We start from the raw sequence: 17056 nt of genomic DNA on the forward strand, positions 1-17056 counted from the left end.
CCCATATCTATTTAACATTTAGTATGTCAACAGCATGGAAAAAACATTTTAAGCTGCCCATGGACATGAGAAGAAGTGCAGTCTCCATCATGAAGAATCAGGATCATACAAGATACACCAGGACCAGAGTTATGGTGATCATGAAGCAGGCCATAGGATTCTCACATCATACACACCCCAGCCCTGCCACGAGTGTCCTTTCACACTTTTGGAGGCATGGGGACATGTAGCTTATCCACCATAGATGATGACCTTATAGAGTGGTTTCTCCTTGAAATGTGTAGGACATAAGCAATGGTCTAACTCAGTGAAGAACATAAAAGCACCGTAGAACAGAAGACAAAGTGGTGAGCTTGGATTTACTTGCACCATCCAAAAGATAAGGTCTCTCAAAAGAGAAGGGTCAACATGGTGAGCTAAGGCAGCGAATAGGCCAGGAGGAACATTGACACTTTTATTTATTCTTCTATGGTTTTTTAGGATCAATAGATAGTCTTTCCCCAAGTTTTCGAATAAGTTCTGCAAGGTCCTCTGTGTTGTGAGTCTTCTCTTCGAGGAGCTCGTAGCGAAGACTTGAAATATCTTGTTTTATTTCCTTCAGTTCGCCTGTAAAGAATAAGGGAAATATTTTTTTTTTTGTTTTACATATACAAAAGAAAAGGTTATTTCATACAACACAGATTGTATGATGAACATTCTAGCTCTTGAAGTAGAGCATCCATGGATCAGATTTGTTTTCCCACCAAATTCTACAGATGGTCAATATAATTCAGAGGAACATCTGAGTTATTTGGAGACCATTCTCCACCATTAACTCTTTGTCATGTTCCTCAAATCAGACAACTGTCATCATTGGGCACCACTAGGTAGGTACTTGGACTGTACGTTTAGGTTGATGGTTCATATCATAACTAGAGCTTGATGCTCGTTCGAGTATTAGCGTACACGAAACGGCTCGTTGCTCGGGCGAGTATTTCGCCCGCTCGAGAACTGCTCGAGTCAATGCAAATTGTCTTCTGATAAGTTAGCAGATGAAGAACACATTGCAGATGTTTCCGTACATCTGCTAACTCATCAGAAGACACGAGTGCAGAACGGCAGATTCTTCATACATATTGTTCTTCACATACTATTGCGGAGAACACCGTTCTGCACTTGTGTCTTCTGATAAGTTAGCAGATGTACTGAAACATCGGCAATGTGTTCTTCAGTGAAGAACACATTGCAGATGTTTCCATACATCTGCTAAATTATCAGAAGACATTATTTCTCAATAAAATCACACATTGAAAAATGCTCAAGTCTCCCATTGACTTCAATGGGGCTCGGTATTCGAAACGAGCACTCGAGCATCGGCAAAAGTTTGTCTCGAATAACGAGCACTCGAGCATTTTAGTGCTCGCTCATCTCTAATCATAACAACATCCACATGATGAAAGGGGTTTTCCCATAAAAGAAAGTTCTCAAATGGTGGTGTAGGAATTACACGGTATCCCCTTCACTAGTAGCTGTAGGAACTTGTTTTGTCCGACTTCTTCTTGTTATATGTGATTCTTAAATTAACTAGTAAAATGAGATGATGTTTTTATGGTGATTTTGACTCCTATTGTTTTCTTGGGAATAAACATGCACATGATTACAGAACCCAACGCTTCCCCTCATATGGAGGAAAGATTCTTTTGGCCCGCTAAGGCCTGGGTACAATTACACCCTCTGCACCCCCCAACCTGTGTCTAGTAATTTAGACGTCTCACCTTCATTGACTTCATCACTCTCCTTGTCAACCTGAGCTTTGAGAACATATCGTTTGATAAGACGCTTCATTATTTTCTGCAAGATAGAAAGAATCAACACAATTTTAATGCAGATCCCAGTAACAGATTGATCATCAAAGATTTGTTCAAAAAGTTTCGGTTCGGGTCCAAGACAATCAAAATTTCAACTTATGTTGCTCCCATTATCCTGGAAATTGGGAAATAAACCCCTCTAGTTCTCTAAAGCTCAGACCTTTCATGAAAAACTCTTACACTTTTTACTCATATATACATAAATCATATATACTAGACAAATTTTTTATGATTTTTTAAATTTTCTCTTGCCCCCCCCTTCCTGCCTAAACTCTGGGATTACAGGAAGTATTTAATTTTTTTATAAGATCAGAACTGAATCCCAGAACCCACTGCGACCCATGATCCCACCCCAATGCAAATCGATGCTCACTACGATCTCCGAGCCAGAGTAAAGTAATTATACACTTTATACAATTTATACACTTTCATCTGGCTTCCGACATTGTACTCATACACTGACGCATAGAAAGAGAGATTTGGCCGATCATAGATGCATGAGATGCCTATTACACAGAGGCTGACAGAGGCTGGCAGACAGAGTTTGACAGACTTTTACACTGTCAGCTCTGCTACATCTCTGTTCTCACAGATATCTGCCTGCATCCCCCTTCCCCTGGATCAATTATCTGCCTGGAGTTTTTAGTTTCAGCTTCTCTTTCCTCACCATGTGCTGGCAGAAAGCGAATGAGAGTATGTGTCAGTGTGAACTCCATGTAGGGAGGCGGGGCTACAGACACAGAGCAGAAAGAGACAGAAATCTCAGCAGCACAGTGTCACACAGCAATCCAAGATGGCAGCCACCAGACCCTAAGTCATAAGTTACAGGGTCGTGTCTAGGGGCAACTGAAATCGTGTACACCAGGACTAATAGAGACAGGTTGAAATTATATCTGTGAAATGCTGTATTTTTGTTAATAACAGTGAATTTGAGAATATGTTATTTTGTGTATTTAATCTACCATCTACCACCAGGATCAAGGATAATAAACAAAGTACAAAGTACATGCAGGTGTTATTTTGTTATCCTGGGTATCTTTAAGAAATTTGCATTTGTGGGAATACCTTTTTAAAACAAAATGGAGGTGGAATTTACAGACTGTCATTTTTTTAGACCAAATTTTTTTGGACAAAAATTAGTCACAATGTATGAAATGACGAAAAACTCCACAAAGTTTGATACCCAATTTCTTCCAAGTATTCCGATACCCCATATGTGTTGGTAAAATGGAGACGGCGGGCATAGAAGGGAAGGAGGCGCCGTTCAGAGCAGATTTGAATTAGCAAATATATGGGGGTTTTTGTAATTTGGGTATATGGAGGATTTTTTTGTTGCGGTATGAGATCCACTTTTCAGGTACATCATTTAGGGGGATTCAATAGCTAACAATGAGATTTTATTAACTCTATCTTGGTGGTGTTTAAGGGTTTGTTTTTTGTGAGACAAGCTATACTTTTTATTAATATCATGTTGGGGTAAATGTTACTTTTTGATCACTTTTTATCCTGTCTTTATGAGGTCAGTTAATGAAAATATCAAGTTTTTTTTCTTTTTTTTACGGCGTTTAGTGACAATTTTATTGTATGGGTTGTGACTTTTATTCTTTTTTTAAATATTTTTTTAAAATTTGCACTTTTTGATTTTTAAACTTCTTTTTGACTTCTTTATTTTGTCCCAGAGTGGGACATGAACAAGAAATCATTTGATCACTTGTTCAGTGTGATGTTATACAATACAAATGTATTGCAGCAATACTATGCATTCTACATAGGCTGAAATCAGATCGCACTTTTAGCACAATCCACAAACAGGCTTCTATGAAGGCAGCCCTGGGGTTCTTCATTGGACCTTTAGGCTGCCATAGCAATGTGCCTTGCACGGAGGCGCCCCATCATCCTTATAATGCCCAGTAGACACCACGGTCATGGTTAACCTTAGGGTTAAACATCCGGGATCCCGATAGTCGTGAACTCAGCTGTTACTGTGGGAACCGGGCTCTCACATGCTACTGGGATCCCGTGGTGATCACAAAAGCTCAGCTTCTGAACCTGAACGATCACCGTGACTTAACTGTACATTACACTGCGGCAAGTACCCGCACTTTATGACGTACAGTTACGTGAGGGTGCGGGAAGGGGATACTGGTATGTGCCTCCTCTGTCAGGATCTGCTCTTCTTTTAGCTTCTTATGCCCTTATTTTAAAAACTTTCAAAAGCATGCAAATGAGCCTAAGGGGCTCCCGGCTCCATTAACATCTATGGAGCCTGGAGCACCTCAGGCTCATTTGCAGGCCTTCTTTTGTAAAACAAGAGTATAACAAGTTAAAAGAAGAACATATCCTGTCAGAGGGGGCACACACCAGCATGTAAGTGTGCTTGGTTTACAATCCTTTATCCTGGTGGTAGATTACATAAAAATAAAAAAGGACATGCTCTCATCGGACAGACCATGTTTCTAACCTTGTAGTAGGACAGATAACAGAGATATATTGAGACATCATGCTGCCTTTCTGATGGATCTCTCTAAAGGAAAGACCCAGACCCAGACCCAGTGAGTGAGAGAAGAAGCATCTACAGGAGCTCCATTTTTCATGAAAATCATTTTTAACACCAGTATAGGTATAAACAAATATGCCCCCAAAATTAGGGCAGCATGGTGGCTCAGTGGTTAGCATTACAGCCTTGCAGCACTGGGGACGTGGGATCAAGTCAACATCTGCAAAGAGTTTGTATGTTCTCTCTTTGTTTGTGTGGGTTTCCTCCGGGTCCACCGGTTTCCCCCCACACTCCAAAACATACTGGTAGGTTGATTAGATTGTGAGTCCCATTGGGGACAGGGACTGATTAGTCAAGCTCTGTGCAGCGCTGCGTAATCTGTGTACGCTATATAAATAAAGAATTATTTTATCATTATTAGTAGTACAAAGCAGGATAGAACCAAAATAATCACCTGATATCTTGTGGGGGGATGACTTATGTTGTTTAAGTTGCCGTCTTCAGAACTTCTTATACTCGAGTGCTTACTGTGACCAAGCTGCCATTCAATGAAAGACACATTAATATTAGTATTATAGATGTGACTTTGCATCCTGTAAATCATAAATTACAGATTACATAAAACACTGGAGGGGTAGGGATAGTAGTGCAGAGGTAGCAGGGCTTGGAGCAAGAGAGATTAACTATCTGCCTAAATATCACCATGATGAATACTGGGTCATCTATATAAAATTTGAAGGAGTCCAGCTCACCTCACGCCAAACAGGAGAATCCAATGAAGCACGGACTGCCCCACTGCAAGGGCTGCAACAGGTTAACAGACGTAGGAAAAAAGGATTCCGTGTCCAGCTTCATCCAAGATAATCCACACTTTTATTAGGGCATAATTGTTAAAATTCCAGAGTGTTACATGGCCAACATGTTTCAAGCGGGCAGACCGCTCTTAATCATGGCTAGATTAAGAGCGGTCTGCCCGCTTGAAACATGTTGGCCATGTAACACTCTGGAATTTTAACAATTATGCCCTAATAAAAGTGTGGATTATCTTGGATGAAGCTGGACACGGAATCCTTTTTTCCTACGTCTGTTAACCTGGGTCATCTATATACAGGGTGAAACAAAAAGGTCGGGATGATGGAATATTATCTTAACATAATATTACGGAAAACTAAAAATATACTGTACATGTCAAAGATTTTTCAAAAATCTATCCAATAATACCAAAACAAAGGGACAGCATTCTGTTAAGGACAGGAAGTGAACAGGGAGAGGACTTCCTGTCTGCTCAGGCTGAGTTCTTAAGAGAGCTGTCAATCAAAAGAAGGAGGTGTGGTTCACTGGCTGCCTGGAGATAACATGACTCTTCCCTTCAGAATTGACTCTTTGTCTGATCATATGCATTTCACAAAAATGGCTGTAATTAAGGTACACTTGCTCAGTGGCAGATCATTTTAGGTCATATTTAACCCTGGTGTGAAGGGCTAAAATTCTGGTCATCTTTAATCAATATCTGATATTTTCCTGGGGAATATAAATCTGCAGTAAAAAATGGGGATTCCCATGTAAGATTTTAAAGTTGTCCCCTCCCCCAGGCAAATTTAGTATTATTTGATAGATCTTTGAAAAATATTTGACGTGTATATTTTTAATTTTTCGCTCTAATGTGTATTTCGTGAAATATTCCACCATTCTGACCTTTTTGTTAGACCCTATACTTAATAGAACTGCAATTGTAATTCTCCAGTTTTACCACTGGATGGCAGCAGCACACCATCGATGATTCTTACACCCGTCTACTACATAGGACGCATTGATAAATGACAGGGAGGAACATTATTAATTTATACAATCACTTTGCCGTCTGCATAATAATATTAGCAGTCATTACTGTCAGTGATATTATCAAGTTCTCTGCTACTGGAGATGACAATGAATCTCATCTGTAATACATACATATTAAATAACTATAATTGCTCACTCCTTATAGATTATTAGGTACCTATGAATCATAATAAATTATAATACGTATGCTTTCATCTCCAGTATAGCTTCTCTTGGTGTTTCCCATTTCTCTGTATAGGACAAAGGTGTCTGACGGCCGGGGCTCAGACCTGCGGGAGCCTGGACTTATGATATCAATTTGATAACATACAATATAATGTCCGAACATTTTGGCAAAAAATGTTGACATATGGAACATAACATATGAGGGGGCAGTTTTATCCAGGCCCAGTATCCTTAGGAGGCCAATGGAGTGATAAGTGATACATTATAGACATAACTTCTAGTTATGTCACTGCTTGACGTGCAGATCTCAGGATCTATAGGATCTATTTTCCGGTATCAGACTGTATAAATTCATGTAAGCAGTAGTGGATTATAATATAGGGGGTTTGGGTGGTAGTCCGGGGCCCAAACCTTTTAAGGGGCCCATGGCCACCCAAACCACCCACCAAATTTTATACTGAGACAGACCTTCACCCATGAAATCCTTGTACAGATCTGCTCCTGCTCTCAATACACATGTAAACAAGAGCCATTTCAGGACCTTTGAAGGTTCTCCAAAGGTCCTAAAAGCAGGCAGAAGGGACACATCCTCCATTCCTCAGAAGCTGATTCTAGTCCCATATTATATGGAAGTGATTCCAGACTTGTAGGGGCTATAATATTCATACAGTCCAGGATCCAGGGCATGTTAGTTTCCACAATCGCCTAGTTTTCCCTGCACAAGTGACAGAACAGCAGACGTATCAGTAGATATTTGTTGCTCAATACTTGTATGACCACTGGGTGGGAGTCACAGATCACATTATACATGTACTAGAGGAAGCAATGACCTCACACTATACTGCATTCAGACCAGGCCATGGCACTGGAAATACGTTTTGCACCTTTGATAATCCGTTTAAGACATAGGCATTTGCGATGCAGTTTGCCTGTGAAGTGTAAGGGGGCGCCACAATCATGAGTTGTGTCACGTTCATCATGAATCTGACACCCCTGCACTATTCTGACAGAGTGCACCAACTTAATTTTTGGTGCACCTTTGAAGGAAACCTACAATGAGGAATCTGATAGTAGAATCCTCCTGCCTCTGCTCTAATCTGTAATTTGATAATCCCGAAACTTGTTAAAAACGTTATTTTAGTAATATGTAAATAAACTTCAGAGGCTACTGGGGCGTGGAGTAGCGGAGTAGCCTGAGGTCACAGTGCCAGTGACTCCCTACCCTGTATAATACCGCCTGACACCCCACCCTCTACCTGTGTACCTCTACCTAAAAACACCCCTCTTAATGGCCCCATATAACATAAAGCCCCTTTCCCATATGCCACCCCCACTATATAAAATACCCCCTGCCTATGACCCCCTACCCTGTATAATACCCCCTGCCTGTGACCCCCTACCCTGTATAATACTACCTACTTGTGGCCCCTACCCTGTATAATACTACCTGCATGTGACCCCCTACCCTGTATAATACCCCCTGCCTGTGACCCCCTACCCTGTATAATACCCCCTGCCTGTGACCCCCTACCCTGTATAATACTACCTGCATGTGGCCCCCTACCCTGTATAATACTACCTACTTGTGGCCCCTACCCTGTATAATACTACCTGCATGTGACCCCCTACACTGTATAATACCCCCTGCCTGTGACCCCCTACCCTGTATAATACTACCTGCATGTGGCCCCCTACCCTGTATAATACTACCTACTTGTGGCCCCTACCCTGTATAATACTACCTGCATGTGACCCCCTACACTGTATAATACCCCCTGCCTGTGACCCCCTACCCTGTATAATACTACCTGCCTTGCCCCTACCCTGTATAATACTACCTGCATGTGACCCCTACCCTGTATAATACTACCTGCCTTGCCCCTACCCTGTATAATACCACCTGCATGTGACCCCCTACCCTGTATAATACTACCTGCATGTGACCCCCCTACCCTGTATAATACCACCTGCATGTGACCCCCCTACCCTGTATAATACCACCTGCATGTGACCCCTACCCTGTATAATACTACCTACTTGTGGCCCCTTACCCTGTATAATACTACCTGCATGTGGCCCCCTACCCAGTATAATACCACCTGCATGTGACCACCCTACCCTGTATAATACCACCTGCATGTGACCCCCCTACCCTGTATAATACCACCTGCATGTGGCCCCCTAACCTGTATAATACCCCATGCCTGTGACCCCCTACCTGTATAATACCACCTGCATGTGGCCCCCTACCCTGTAAAATACCCCATGCCTGTGATCCCCTACCCTGTATAATACCACCTGCATGTGGCCCCCTACCCTGTATAATACTACCTGCATGGGGCCCCCTACCCTGTATAATACTACCTGTCTGTGACCCCATACCCTGTATAATACCCCCTGCCTATGACCCCCTACCCTGTATAATACCACCTGCATGTAACCCCCAACCCTGTATAATACCACCTGCATGTGGCCCCCTACCCTGTATAATACTACCTGCATGGGGCCCCCTACCCTGTATAATACTACCTGTCTGTGACCCCCTACCCTGTATAATACCCCCTGCCTGTGACCCCCTACCCTATATAATACCCCCTGCCTATGACCCCCTACCCTGTATAATACCACCTGCATGTAACCCCCAACCCTGTATAATACCCCCTGCAAGTGACCACCTACCCTATATAATACCCCCTGCCTATGACCCAATACCCTGTATAATACCCCCTGCATGTGACCCTGTATTCTGTATAATACCCCCTGCCTGTGACCCCCTACCCTGTATAATACCACCTGCATGTGGCCCCCTACCCTGTATAATACCACCTGCATGTGGCCCCTACCCTGTATAATACTACCTGCATGTTACCCCCTACACTGTATAATACCCCCTGCCTGTGACCCCCTTCCCTGTATAATACCCCATGCCTGTGATCCCCTACCCTGTATAATACTACCTGCATGTGACCCCCTACCCTGTATAATACCACCTACCGTATCTGTGCTGAAAGATATGACCAACCACATGCCCAGGACAGCAAGACAGAAACCAGAACATCCAGAACTCCACTGATTCTCCAGTGAGAATAACAGAGGAACGACGAATGATAGGAAAAGATTCTCCCAAAGTCCTGAATTGTAATTTCATGGTAAAGAATTTAATAAAATAGAGATGTCAGGGGAGTCCTGAAAATTTGGGTTGGGAATGGATTTGTGGCCTGTACGAACGGATCTCTACTACCTATACCAGACACAGCTCTTCACCGCGTGTGTTCCCATCCGCCATTCCCCTGAAGATATTTATGAGTGACAGATTTTCCCGCACCTTATTCCCACTGTTGTATTTACAGAGATTGCGCCAAATTACACACAATCCTCCTAAATCCTCCTAATGCAGCGCCGGTTATGAAGCCTCACAATACAGACGGCGCCTCCTTTGTTGTTTCATTTGCCTCATTATATTAGGCCTCTTTTCACGCGTCGCTAGCGATTTATCCTAATCAGCTCTCCGGCAGCTGTCACATACAAGTGGCGCTAATAATCCCGCCGCCAGCTGAATACCTATGTGCGCCGCTCTCTCATCTCCCATGCAGAAAGCAATTTGTTCTCAGCATCAGAGAGGCCGTAAGTAGTTAAATATTTACACGGCCCGTGATTGTGCTGCGGGCTCTTTGTGTAGCCACAATACTCATTTATTCATACACTGGTTTTATATGACCACCATGGCATCTTCATGTCTTTCCTTTGTTGCCTCAGGTTATTTCTGACTGATTCTAAGAAGAAGGAAAACAAACCGAAAACTTAAAGGGATCCTGTCGCCATATTTGACCTCATAAAACGACTAGTCGCCTCAGGCAGGGTAAGAAATGTCATTTCTATAATCCCTACTTTCGTGTGAAATCTCATCCGTTTACCTATAAAAAAATCTCCTCAAAGTCATGTGAAAATGAGCAGAGAAGAGTCATATTATAGACAAAAATCTCTGTAGTAGTTCTGTGAGAGATACAGGGGGAGATTTATCATACGCTCGTACGCCGCCCCTCTGGCGCCACCAGATATATCAAGAGGCTTAGGGTGAAGACACACGTGGCGTTTTTGGGCTGTTTTTGGGCCGTTTTTACTAAGTGCGTTTTCAGATCGTTAAAAACGCATGCGTTAAAAAACGCATCAGTTTTTTAAAAACGCATCAGTTTTTTGAAAACGCATGCGTTTTTGTCCATTTTTCCGAAATTGCGCAATGAAAAACGGGCAAAAACGCATGCGTTTTCAAAAAAACCGGATGCGTTTTTTAACGCATGCGTTTTTTAACGATCTGAAAACGCACTTAGTAAAAACGGCCCAAAAACGCCATGTGTGTCTTCACCCTTAGGCCGGTCGACATAACGATGCCAGACGCTAGTGAACATGGCATGGCATAGGAAGTCCGCAGTAACGCCCTGTGCTGGCCCAGTCTGCCGCCGCCCGCGTCCCCTTAATTCTCTTTCCACACCGACTTGGCATGGAGATGACTTGAAGTGGAAAATAATCACAATTACTGGTATTTCGCAAATAATTGAGATTGTTTCGGGGCTTCAAAGCCAGTTTCCTGGCGTAAAAGCCCTAATAAATGTCCCCCAAGTACAAAAGAAACGGGAATTGAATCATTATCCAGCACTTCTCCAGCGATGCCTGTATCTCCAGTTTTGTACTTTACAGAATCACAAGCCAGATGCAATCTTAAAGAGGAGATTTATTGTTTCTAGGTACTATAGAACTGAAAATAGGGGTAAAATATGACTCGTCTCTGCTCATTTCCGCATGACGATGGAGGATTTTCTTTTTTTTTTTTTTTTTTTATAGCTAGACACATAGGGGCAGATTTATCAAGTGTCTGAAAGTCAGAATATTTCTAGTTGCCCATGGCAACCAATCACAGCTCCCCTTTAAAATATTCGTGAGCACTGATAAAATGAAAGCTGAGCTGTGATTGGTTGCCATGGGCAACTGGAAATATTCTGACTTTCAGACACTTGATAAATCTGCCCCATAGAGTTTTAAATAAAAGAGGGAATTCTAGAAAGGACATTTCATACCCAACCTTAGGGAACTGGTTGTCTAAAAGGGTTAAATCTGGTGACTTAAATGGGGAGGTATAAGATATGCAACCATAAGGCTGCTTTCTTCCACACACAGCTACCACACCTACTTGAGTATATCAATATCAGACATAACCGACAGATAAGACAACAAGAAATTGGTAATAGCTTTTTTTAATGGGGGGGGGGGGGGGGAGCATATCCGGATGGCAATTGAATAAGAAAGTGTTCCAGTACATTTAGTAATTAGCAGCAGTGATGATGAACCGTTATGTTGGGATATCATTGTAGTTGATTTGACCCTGGTTCAGAAGGCAGGGTGCGGCCACCCCACACCCACGTATTGGTGACATCCATAATGGCCAGCATATTAGCGTTATTCCCTATCCACAGTATAGGGAATAACAATCTGATAGGGATTGTGAATAATAACAATCTTTGTACAGTGCTACAGAATATGTTGGTGCCATCTTATTAAGATAAGTTGACTATATTACCATAATTTAAAAAAAAAGGTGATGAATAAACCTAAAAGCTAACCATTGCTGCAAGCTAGAAAGCGCTCCCCATTCACACAATCAGGGAGATTTATCATAAGTCTTTTAGAGCAGAACCAATCAGAGCTCAGCTTTCATTTCCCCACAGCTGATTGGTTTCCATGGGCAACTAGAACAGTTTTACCTCAGAAACTTGACGATAAATCTCCCCCAATGACTATAATTAAACAGGGGAGCAATGTAGAGCATAGGTTGAAAAAAAAACTCAAAATCATGATGGGAAGAAATATGAAAGGACGCCTATGGACTACTATTAAATAAGACTATGTGCAACGTTTATCAATTGTGGCGAAGGGTCTTTGTTTTTGGCGCACTAATTGTGCTTTAATTTACACTGTGATGTTAGATTGCGGGGTTAATGAATTTGCATACGACCAAAAATGGTCTAACCTAACTCTGCATTTATAAAGATGAAATAGAGCTCCATATACCAGCTTTGTGTAGGTCTAAGTGTGCGCCAAAAATTGCACCAAAAATGTGTCGGAAAACTAGAAGCGCAGGAAAAGCGTCATATTCCCAAGCGCCACTCAAATGGTGCGCCCAAAAAAGAAAAATATGTGAGTGTCGGAAAAGCACCAATATTGTGACTCCGACACTTCATAAATAAGGCTCAAACGGCGCAAAAAGGGGGGGGGGGACGACAGGCTTCTGTCGGAAAGTGAATAATGAATGCCCCCCCCCCCCCAAAGTCTTATACTGTGATGCTAATATCCAATATCCATATTGATCGGAGCTGCTCCTGATTGGGCATCTTGGCGTCTGTTGTAAAAAAAAAAAATAACCTTTCACTGTGCTATAAATTGTATTTATTCAATACCCTCATTCCCAGGGATAGAGAAGCTGCATACCCACCCACATCTGTATACATCACATCTCAGGTCATAATTCACACTATGCAGCTATTAGAACAGTCAATAGACTCATCTATGGGAAATCATTGTAGGAATTGTCAAATATCCTGACATTGACATCACTGACTTACAGGCCAGGAGGTACTGTAAGGGCGGACACATTCAATGTCAATTATAAGTCTGTTACGCTAAGGCTCACATCATGTTTTTTTCCCTATGTTGTGAGGTTACGTGGTGATGTGAACCTAGCCAAATTACAATGTATGATGTTTGTTATATTACTACTATATATTATGGTGTTATACAATGATTCAGTGTAATCCGGCAGTGTTACTGACTATAAATGTGCTGTGAGCAGTAAGTAGTCATTGTATTTCTGCTGCCTCTTTTCAAAGTTGTCTGCTGTCAGTGCAACATCCTACACCGGGGACTGACCTTGGGGTTTGGGGGCAGCTGGATTACCCTGGTACCTGAATGGTTGGCTTTAGCACAGCTTAGCGCTGACTTGGTCCAGGCGGAACAGGCCTCCTGGGAATTGCAAAATGTGAGAGACAATGCGGAAGGATGATAAAAATTCTCCCTGGGGCGTTCCCAGTGTATGCAAGCATAAGGATCCATGGGTAGATGGTAGAGGGGAGGCCCTTGATCTTAGCGGCAGCCAGGAATCACACGAAAACAAGAGAAATAAAACATCAACTGGCCAAGGTAACAGACCAATCTGTCCAGGTACAAGGTAGCTGGAAGGATGAGCTCTGGCAACAGATGCTCACAGCTGAGTTTCTGTAGCTTTAGGCTGGGGAAGTTAGGAGCTGTTTTAGCAGTAATCCTAGGCAGGCTCTGTCAAGGATCAGGCCTGATTTCTGCAGACCATGTCCTGTAGCAAGGACTCATCTGCTTCTCATCTTATCTCGGAAAAATCTGCACACACTCTTTTCCTCTGAAACTCTCCATCCACAGGGATTTTGAGATCAACATCTCCTGGGGGTGGAGTTTTCAAAGTATCTGTATTTGTTACAAATGGAATTAACAAGTATTAGACATTATATTATTGGTCAGTATGTGAACAGTTCCTATGTAGGCAGGTGTTATGCAGCTGCAATACTGGGTATGGCCAGTAGGTGGCAATACCACTACGGAATGAATATATATTTAATTGAGGGTAAAGAACATGTTCTTATAGCAACTTCCTATGGGAACCACGCAAATTGCAGGAATAGCTGGAGCACAAAAGAAAGTGCAAATACTCCCAAAAAAGGCACAATAAAAAAAAAATTGCAAAAAGCAAGTCAAAATAAAGATAAATGTCCCTCAATGTGTGGCTGAAGCTCAGACAGGAGATTGTAGCCACTAGGCAGCTGACAGGTTTAACCCTTGATAAGACATAGAGCGTAATACAGAGGCATGTCAAGTAGCTGGATAACCCCTTTAAGTAACAAAATGTACTATAACGTTGCAGTGCTCTGGGGGATGTATGGAGAGAGCTCACAGGCTGAGCTCTCTTCATACATGACAGGTGTCAGCTTTACAACACAGCTGACACCCGCCTCTAACTGCTGTGGTTGTTGATGATGACGGTAGTTGACCTGTTAGTGGCATGGTCAAACCCAATTGGCCATCCAAGATGGTGATGTCATAGAGACTTGTAGGCCTGTCATGGAAAGTGCCGATGGTAGGCTATTAGAGATTAGCAGTAAAATTACTATATGCTGCAATAAAGACCCTCCAGGGTTAAGGTACTCTAGATGGTCTGAAATAATAGTAAAAAAAATAATTAAACATATATTTTCCTAGAACATATATAAAAATAAAAAAAACTGTAAAAATCATAAACAATTTAGGTATTGCCACGTCAAACTTTGCCATTGTATCAAAATATAAAAAAGATCATTACCGGCCATGAACACTGTAACAGAAAATAGCAGCCAAGTGTCTGAAATGGCGCTTTTTCACCTTTTTTCCCATCCATAATTTTTTTTTTTTTTAATATGCTCAAACGGTATCATATAGGTCCCAAATCGATATAAATTAAGACGTGAGCACTTACTTCAAAAAATGACACCTTACAAAGGTCTGTACACCAAAGTGTGAAAAAGTTAAAGGTCTCAGAATTTGGCAAAATTGTACAAAGTTGTACAAAGGATTTACATTTTTAAAACATCTCCTAAAACCTTATAAAAACCTACATAAATTTGGTATCCCTGTGATCATACCGATTCACAAAAAGAGCCATAAAAACAGACCCGACAAGAAAATGCCGCAAATGTGTTCTTGTATCACAAACATTATGCAAAGTTTGTTAAGAAGACCCTAAAATAATAGACCGGTTCCGAGGCAATGTCCTGTCCACATCAAAGTGAGACGTTACAAACAGATTTAGTTACGAGTCACCCCATGTATGAAGCCGTGATACAGCTGTGTGCACAAGGCCTTGTAAGGATATGTACAAATTAGGACTGTGCTTCTTGTAAGATAAGAACATTTCTCATGTTCCTGCTAGGAAATAAATCCTCAAAGATAGAAACTTCAAACTTGATACTTTAGTTCAGTTACAAAGGACGTTATCAAAGTGCTCGGCGTGACCCCCATGAGACTGGAATACGGAGAGCGTCAATCACCTCCATTACGCTTTTGTTAAGGAGAAGATACAATCTCCCGAAACTAAACAGGATCAAATTGTAACAAAAGTGAAACCTACAATCGGGAAGATAAGAGCCACTGATTTTAATTACACAGAACAGATCCAGCTGGACCACCACGTGGCCATCTCACGTCATCGGCTGTCCTGGCAGATATGTCATTTCCTTTGGCCAATGCTGGTATAAAGTTCAGCTCGGATATAAGTCAAGTAATTATTCTCATTGTGTCCGATACAGAGATCTTCTATAGAGATTAGAATGGTCTGGGATTAAAGTGATCTCATGTGTAATCACGGAGTGGATGTAATAGGGGAAGGGGGATGTATTCCAATGGTTTCTTGGAAAAGCAAGTATGAAGATGATATGTAGTGACACAGAAAGTCGTAGCTTGCCTCTCGACAAACTTGGAAAGAAGCAATAAGGAAGTGTGTGTACATAAGAATTCCAGAATTTCAGAACTCCCTGAATTAGTAAGTAGAGACCTAGCTGCTGTGACTCACTCCCGCCCCCCCCTGCTCTCTCCATAGACTACTATGAGAAGGCACTGAGGTGTCAGATTACAATCTACAATGCGATTTTACTCTCTATATGAACTATAATTATAGAACATAGCCGTCATGGAAGTAATAAACCAACAAAAACCTGCAAATTTACCATCATGATAAACCAGTGTGACACTTACTCATACATCCAGGCACTGTGACTTTGGTTCTTATATTTGTTATCCATGGTTTCCTTCCTTCCAAAATCAACGGTTAAAATTATGCTAATAAGTCTGAAGGGCTACTGGAGGAGTTACCAAAACCCCTCAGTGTTGCAGCTTTACAGGTTGTAAAGCTTTGCCTCATCCTCCCCCTCTGCTCCCTCAGCACTTCCCCCTCCCTCTGCCTAATGTAATCTCACTGCGGCAGGGGAAGTTTCAGCACACAGCGGGAGGGGGAAAGTGCAACAAGACAGTGTAACAAGCAGTGGCATCTACGTGGCTAGAAAATTTTAAGTCCCCTCACTGAAGTCTTCTGTGATTGTACCAATGAGCTGCCATGGTACCTGGGCATCTCATTATAGCAGGTTGCCTGTCAGTGTAACACTCACAGGCATAATGTGATGCGTCATATGAACAATCTGGGGATCATATGCTTGGGCATATGAAAACAAAGATCAAAAAAGTGGCAACATAAAAAAGTTGAAAATCTGAAAAAAAAAATTATAAATCAGTTACTTCTTACAGAGTTATTTATCATGAACATAACTAAACTGCTCACAGGCATAATTCACCATGATAAAGAAGTTATGTAAACTATCATAGGCGCATCATTGGAAAACTGCATTAACGAGTCCCCTATTTCACTTACAGTAAAAAAAAATTTTTTTTAAATTTTAACACATTGGAGCTGACTTTCACACGACAGAAATCGGGGGCCGTGGCCGTTGGACAACCCGGTGGAATTTAAAAAAGAATTTGTTTCGCAAGATCAGCACTCACATAAACCGGGAAGAAGCAGGTGAACTCCGGCGGACCTCAGCGCAGCAGCGACACCTGCAGGAACTCGGACGCATGACCTTAGTGAATCCCGGCAGACCCGAAT

General features: G+C 42.0%; 1 protein-coding gene across 4 annotated transcripts in view; it reads right to left on the reverse strand.

The window, feature by feature from the left end:
- Nucleotides 1-342: 342 nt before the first annotated feature.
- TRPC6 (transient receptor potential cation channel subfamily C member 6) overlaps nt 343-17056 on the reverse strand; it is a 94107-nt gene continuing 77393 nt past the window's right edge. For all 4 annotated transcript variants that reach the window (XM_072134183.1, XM_072134184.1, XM_072134185.1 and 1 more), the window contains exons 10-12: nt 4799-4882; nt 1755-1830; nt 343-606 (exon numbers count right to left, since the gene is read on the reverse strand). In XM_072134183.1, the coding sequence (XP_071990284.1) occupies nt 467-606; nt 1755-1830; nt 4799-4882 (300 nt within the window). In that variant the 3' untranslated portion in view covers nt 343-466. The remainder of the gene's footprint in view (nt 607-1754; nt 1831-4798; nt 4883-17056) is intronic.

Source organism: Engystomops pustulosus, chromosome 2 (assembly GCF_040894005.1).
Source record: "Engystomops pustulosus chromosome 2, aEngPut4.maternal, whole genome shotgun sequence".
Classification (NCBI taxonomy): domain Eukaryota; kingdom Metazoa; phylum Chordata; class Amphibia; order Anura; family Leptodactylidae; genus Engystomops; species Engystomops pustulosus.